General features: G+C 44.4%; 1 protein-coding gene across 1 annotated transcript; it reads left to right on the top strand.

Moving 5' to 3' along the window:
• The first annotated feature begins 3,041 nt into the window (after positions 1 to 3,041).
• Positions 3,042 to 6,208, top strand: LOC119302155 (50S ribosomal protein L6, chloroplastic-like). The gene is made up of 3 exons (XM_037579185.1): positions 3,042 to 3,200; positions 4,191 to 4,499; positions 5,720 to 6,208. Exons 1-3 carry the CDS (start codon positions 3,166 to 3,168, stop codon positions 6,054 to 6,056), a joined length of 681 nt encoding a protein of 226 aa, XP_037435082.1. The 5' UTR covers positions 3,042 to 3,165; the 3' UTR covers positions 6,057 to 6,208.
• The last annotated feature ends 1,055 nt before the right edge of the window (positions 6,209 to 7,263 follow it).

Consider the following 7,263-nt stretch of genomic DNA (forward strand, 5'->3'; position numbering starts at 1 on the left):
CCACCATCCACATGGAGCGCGGGGATAAGGCCATGTAGAACCATTGGGCGATCATCCAGGCGCCCTACAACAAATGGCATGGGATTGTAGAGGAGGTCGCAGCTCGCTCAGAAAGCGGCGCCAACATCGAGGGTCGGGTATGCCCGGCCCGTCGGCTCAGCTCTTTTTTGCCGTGTACTTCGCCGACCCTTGTTCTTCGGCTGTGCACATGGTTCTATTGTTCACCATGTGTCGGCAGGACACTAGAGACCCCGAGTTCAAGTTCCTTCATGTGTTCTCCAGGATCGAGTCGTGCGAGAAGTGGAGGGAGGTTCGGCTCACCCTCGCCAAGGCCAAGGAGACGTACAAGCCGGACGTGCCTACCCCGGGGGTGGCGGATAGGCGCCCTGATGGCAGCAAAAGAGCCAAGACGGCGAGGGACACGACACCTGCTGTCGAACGGCTGCAATCGTTGATCGAGTAGTGCATCTCCGACGCTAAGAACAACACCGCAAAGAGGAAGGAGAAATCCGACGCGCGCTGGTCAGCGTTGATGACGAAGGAGGACGTGAAGCTTGACCTTCTCAGGATCAACGTCGCCGCAAAGAAGAGGAACACTGACCTGGCGTTCTTGATGTCGGCGGACATGTCGACGATGGAGAAGCAGGTCAAGGAATGGTACCTGGCGGAGCGCGGCCTCATCCTGAACCATATGCGTGGGCCGGCTTCGACCACCACCCCTACACCCACGCCGACACCAATGCCGACGTCTAGCGATGAAGCCACGCCGCTGACCACCAGCCTGAGCATAGAAGCCACACAGACGCCGAGTACGCCGACGCCGAGCTCGTCGACACTCGCCAGTCCCACGCAAGAGGAGCCTGCCGTTTGATGTGTTCCTTTGTCTACACGTCTTTTCTTTTGATCGCCGAACTTTCGTGTACGTTTGATCGCCGAACTGTGACATGATTTGCCGAACTTATGGTGTTTTTTGGCAGTGGGAAAGACAAGTTTGAATTTATGGGTGTCTGGGGGCCGAAACCTGGGGCGCGGCTAGGAACTGGATCGCCCCCAGGGCGAAAAAACCACCGACGCAATTGCCGGGTGCGCCGGGAGCTGAACGAGTGGAGATGCTCTTAGAGCTTTAGGCAGCTATGTACAAAACACACCATCTGTAAATTAATATACCATACTCTTCGCTACAGGGAGTACATGGTAATTTTTTGAAGAAAACCTATCAATTAACCCCGAGGTAATATCATTGGGAGTCACATAACTTTTTTTCTATGTTCAATTTGGTGCTAGAACTTCAAAAATACAGATTTATGGTGATCCAACTTGCGTTACGGTGCAAATACGGTCACAAAACATGTACGCGGGCGTATCCACCGCTTGCATGGCGTGCCATGCATGCATGGCCCCACTATCAACGACTGTTGGTGGAGGAGGTGTTTGGTATAACATGTGTAACGTCCATTTTATAGAAACACCCCTAGCTTTTTCATAATTGCGGCTGTATACTTCATTCACACGTAATAAGTACTGATAATTAAGTCTGTGGGTCCCATTTGGCAATCGGACCTATAGGGGACTCACCTGCCAGTGGACGTGAGAAAGATTTGAAGATTTAAAAATTAATCGTGTTGTTTGGGTTCAAACCAGCAACCTCTTCAGTCCAATGTCACGTTTTAACCACCACACTGGACGTCATTTGCTGTCTAGTATTGAGATGCATATGCTGTTATATTGTTCAACCCGACAAACAAATTAATTTTCTTTTCTTTTTTTGCGACAAATAAATTCTTTTTTAGCCGAGACAACTATAATTCAAGCATATACAAAGAGAACAATGATGTTAGCAATAAGCTTGCTCTAATATCAAGTTAAGTAAACGAATTTAGAGGGTGCACAATTTTTTTCATTCCGCACAAATTGTTTATGGTTGGTTTGAACTCCTATGTCAAAATGGACTTGGGTCACTTAAAATTAAAATCCAATTTTGTACTGTTGCGGTAGGATAGTTTTCTTCACACCTCTAGGTCTAGAATTCAAATCATGAGGCACAAACACTTTGCCTATTTTTGTATTGAAATATGTTTTTTTGGCAAAAATATAACCTACACAAGATTCAAACTTGGGCCAGTTGCAAGCTAATTAACGGACAAACATCAGGATAAAATGATATATCATTATGCTATATATTTTATTTATCTAGACTTCTAAATTTTAAATTATTCGAATTCAAACAAAAAATTTGTTGGTTTGTGTGGAAGAATTTTCAACCATTTCAAGCATGAGCGATTTTTTTGCCATTTTGGAATCCATACTTTTTCATGTGTCTAATGAGAAACCTAGAATTTTATATGTTGGCAACGACGACTACTCGAGGATGAGTGGACTTTTTTCGCCATAATTTATTCAAATGGATTTTGAATTCAAAAGTTTTTGGCATGAAAATCTATAAATTTAAACTACAAAAGAACAAAGCTTGGGCATGTTCCAGTGGTTAGTACCGCGCATCCAGTAGGTGACCCTAGCTTGCAAGTTTGTGAAAATATCAGCTGATCCCTGCTTACATTATAAAAGTGAAATATGGTATATTTGTTTAAAGACGTGCTTAGTACAATGGTTTGCTCAGGCCATGCACGTGCATGGCATCGCGAGTCCAAGCCTCACACGGCCCTGTTTGTTTCCCATTTTTCTTTTTTTTGAAGTTTTGTTTCTCATTTTTCTGTCAAGCGTGACGTGCGCTCGGCCTTTTTTTTCTCAGTGCTCTACCAAGTGCGACCCACATGTGCTGATGAGGGGGCTTCTGTGCAATTAAGAACAAAGCAGGGGTGTTTCTGTAAAGAAAATGGTTCCAGTCGTGCGATCCGTCCGGATACGGATAAAGTGACCGTATTTACATGAAAACGAAAACGTAAGTTGGATGATCATAAATCCGTATTTTCATAATTTTAACACAAAACTAAACATCCAACGTAAGTTCTATGATGTTCTCGTGATATTACCTCATTAACCCCTGCGTTCCACTGTGTCAGGTCCGAGTCGACCGAGGTCTGAAGCGTCTCGGCCCCCTGCCACCCTCTTCCCCCTTCTTCTGTGGATAAAGGATAAGAAATCTGCACACGAAGAAGAAGAAGAAGCGCGCACACCGAGCGAGCGGCGGCAACACGGAGCCCGTCCATGGCGTCCCTCTCCCCCTCCCTCCACCTCCCTTGGTACCGCTTACTTTTTATACCCCTCATCGATGTCTTCACAGACGAGTCTATCTGTTTCTTCGCCACTTTCTTCGATTTGGTTCCCTCTGTTGAAATGCACGGAGCGCCGTGGTTCCACCCGCGCAGGCGGTCCTGGACGGATCACCCGCAATTGTATTCGTTGTAGGCTGCAGTTATCTTGTCGCTTCGCCGAGAATAAGTAGTTCTCGATTCCGATGCTATTGGCTTAGGGACTGCCAATAGGCTGTGTAAGTAGATTGGTTACCAAGTAGTACTAGTAAGTTCAGGCTTCTCGGACGCTTAGAAATCAGGAGACACGTAATCGTGTGGGGACTTTGCTCATTGTGTTAGTACTAGGATTGTGGCTGTGGATGGGGCACTACTGTCCTGCTACTTAGTTCAATGTGCCAATGCCTTGGGTATACTAATAGTACTCCCACATTTTGACTTGCGTCCATAGGCCGGTAATCCGCCTACAATATGCATCTATCATTTAGCATCCCAAATCTTTGTATCCGCAAAATGGTGTGGATCATGAAGTTATTCATCATAGGACCGTTCTGGAACAACCTCATTACCGTGTATACAGATATTGATATCCCAGATTCGTGGGTTGCAAAGTCACCTCCAGGTTGTTTTATTATTGAAGGTCTAGCTTTCCAAAAGCTTTAAATGAAGTATTGCCTTATCATGCTACTGATAAGCTGAGCTCCAAACAAGGAGTGGATTTTGTGCAGAACTGAAACAAGTGTCTTTAATATCTTATTTTGTTACTACCGAGCAAGAAAAGCGGAGTGGTACTCATGCTAGGTGAATGGTTCAGGGTCATGTTTTTAGCTACCGGTTTTTAGATTTTGTAGCTTATATCATTTTGTCTAATGTGTCTGCAGCGAAAGTAACATGTTCTTATTTTTGACGTAAGGGCTTGTGCTTTTCTATGCAAAATACATAATATTTTAACGAATCTTATTTTTGTGGGAAATAAAACAGCAATTCAAGAATTGGCTTCCTTGGGAAGTCACAAGGCATACTTCTTCGTGTTATCCCTGCTGGCAGAGTTGGTTTCATTAGAAAAACAGTGGAATGCAAGGAATCTAGAATCGGAAAGAAGCCGATTGAAGTTCCATCAAATGTTACTCTAACACTAGAGGAGCAGTTTGTCAAAGCTAAGGGTCCACTAGGAGAGTTGACATTAAACTATCCCGCCGAAGTAAAAGTTGTGAAAGAAGAGACTGGCAAATTGAGAGTATTCAAGACTGTGGAAACCAAAAGGGCGAATCAGATGCATGGCCTTTTCAGGTAAAACTGACAACAGAAACTGCAAAATGAGTTTGCTTATTTCACTATCATTGCGTCACTGCTCAGTATGTTTGTTCCATATCTTTTCTTGTATACCCGAAGTGAGTACTAACTTGTGTTGCCTGCTCTTGTCACAATTCACATATATTAGCCATCACTTCTTGCACTCAAGAGCGGCAGTATGAAAAAAATTATTAATTACACTGTGATACCACCAGTGCCTGAAAATGAAGTTCTATCACATATGCTATTTGCACAACCTTTTACTCTTACTAGCTCCTACAAGATTCTAGATTCCAGAAAGCAATGTTTAAATTCTTTGGGAGACATCCTGTCTCACCAATCATAAATGTAGGTGGTCATCTTGCTTTATTTAGCTCTAAAATTGTTCAATGTAGGTGGGGAAGAAACAGAGAGGGCTTTTGTAACATGTCTGCAAAAGATTTGGATAGAAGTATTTATTTCCTACATTTGGTACCCTGTTGTCTATTCATACCAAGGCAAACAAATCTAGTTTAGGTGGGGAACTAAATAAATGGAAAAGAAAGATATATTTTTTGTGAAGTGTCAAGGGATTTGCCACTACAACTATTTTTTTGCATGATGGTAGATTGATATAAGACCAAATTCTATCTCCTTCACTGTTTGTGAACATGGATCGATCCCTTGACCCTTGACTCCTTGAGTCAAGCTTTAGACAACCCTTGACTCCTTGAGTCAAGCTTTAGCCAACCCTTTCGGCCTCCTTTGATTCATAGGATAGGAATAGGAATTTCATAGGAAGTGAGATGACATGCATCTCAATTCCTATAGAGAAAGAGATGCCACATGATGCATAGGATAGGAATTTTTTCCATTGAGTGTAAGCTAATGTTTTTTTTTCTTTGAAATGTGAAGGGTTGGATCCTATCCTACATAGGAATAGGAATTCATTCCTACAAACCAAAGGGCATCATAGGATTTTTTTTCCTTTGAAAATTCTATCATATGGAATTCCTACAAGATCCCTACAAACCAAAGGAGGCCTTCCTTTTTTTCCCTGTCACTGGTACCTAAATTTGTTGTCGTTAATCATAAGAGCATAATGTTCTTGTACAGAAGCAGAATGATGTTTGTACATTCATTAGCTAACTAAATAAAAGTAACTATTGGTTGGTTGGATTAGATCAATCATCTCGAAGTTGTTCTAAAAACACGGTTGCAAATTGTTGTTAATGCAGAACCCTGACGGACAACATCATCGTGGGGGTGTCAAAAGGATTTGACAAGAGGCTTCAGTTAGTGGGGGTTGGGTACCGTGCGACGGTGGAGGGCAAAGACCTGGTGATGAACCTGGGATTCTCGCACCCTGTCCGGATGGCTGTCCCAGAAGGACTTCAAGTCAAGGTGGAGGAGAACACGAGAATCATCGTGAGTGGGTACGACAAGAGCGAAATCGGCCAGTTTGCTGCCACCATAAAGAAGTGGAGGCCTCCGGAGCCATACAAGGGGAAGGGTATCCGGTACCAGGACGAGATTGTCAGGAGGAAGGAGGGCAAAGCTGGGAAGAAGAAATAGAAGGCTGTTTATTTATTTGTTTGCATTTCTTACGTACTTTTGTTCTGTTTTCCCTTTGTAATCCGCCATCTTCCGAGTACTACCATGTTCTTTAGCCCTTGCACAATTTGTAGAGAAAAATGTCACAGTTTACGTCATGGCGATGTGTAACACCCTCGATGCGGCTATAGCTCCCACGTGTCGAGGCACGACTTAGAGACATAACCGTATTAAAAGCAATGTCGCAAGTTAGGCAATCATCACAACATCCCATGTAATATAAATAATAAATGGGAGATACATAGTTGGCTTACACTCGCCACGTCACACAAAGTACATAAATAGCATTACAACATTCAAACACTCATGGCCCGACTACGGCGCCAAAATAAAAGATAACCCAACATGCGACACGGTCCCGATCACCCCCAACTGGGCACCACTACTGACCATCAGGGAAAGACACGTAGTATCGTTGAGAGTCCTCGTCGAACTCCCACTTGAGCTCAAGCGCGTCATCTGGAGCGGAAACATCAGGCCCTGCATCTGGTTTGGAAGTAATCTATGAGCCACAGGGACTCAGCAATCTCGCACCCTCGCGATCAAGACTATTTAAGCTTATAGGTAAGGCAAGGTAAAAATATGTGGAGCTGCAGCAAGCGACTAGCATATATGGTGGCTATCCTGTTCGCAAAAGAGAGCGAGAAGAGGAGGCAAAGCGCGAACGAGAAACTAGGGAACAACCTGCGCAAGCATTACTCCAACACCGTGTTCACTTCCCGAACTCCGCCGAGAAGAGACCATCACAGTAACTCACACTGTCGATTCATTTTAATTAAATTAAGGTTCAAGTTATCTACAACCGGACATTAACAAATTCCCATCTGCCCATAACCACGGGCACGGCTTTCGAAAGTTCAAATCCCTGCAGGGGAGTCCCAACTTAGCCCATGACAAGCTCTCACGGCCAACGAAGGAATAGACCTCCTCCCGAGACGTTCCGATCAGACTCGGTACCTCGGTTCTTCAAGACACTCCGAAAGGTTAAAACAAATCCAGCAACACCGCCCGAATGTGCCGACAAATCCCGATAGGAGCTGCACATATCTCTTTCTCAGGGCACACTCAGATGAACACTACGTACAACTAAAACCAACCCTCGAGTTGCCCTAAGGTGGCGCTGCAAGTGGCTCTGTTTGGACCAACACTCAGAGGAGCACTGGCCCGG

Source organism: Triticum dicoccoides, chromosome 5A (genome assembly GCF_002162155.2).
Source record: "Triticum dicoccoides isolate Atlit2015 ecotype Zavitan chromosome 5A, WEW_v2.0, whole genome shotgun sequence".
NCBI lineage: Eukaryota > Viridiplantae > Streptophyta > Magnoliopsida > Poales > Poaceae > Triticum > Triticum dicoccoides.

What these genes read in the sequence shown, in the direction of transcription:
- LOC119302155 (XM_037579185.1), top strand. Translation starts at nt 3,166, where the DNA reads ATGGCGTCCCTCTCCCCCTCCCTCCACCTCCCTTG. An exon ending in CCCTCCCTCCACCTCCCTTG is followed by an intron (nt 3,201 to 4,190) that starts GTACCGCTTACT and finishes GAAATAAAACAG; the next exon opens with CAATTCAAGAATTGGCTTCC. An exon ending in CAGATGCATGGCCTTTTCAG is followed by an intron (nt 4,500 to 5,719) that starts GTAAAACTGACA and finishes TTGTTAATGCAG; the next exon opens with AACCCTGACGGACAACATCA.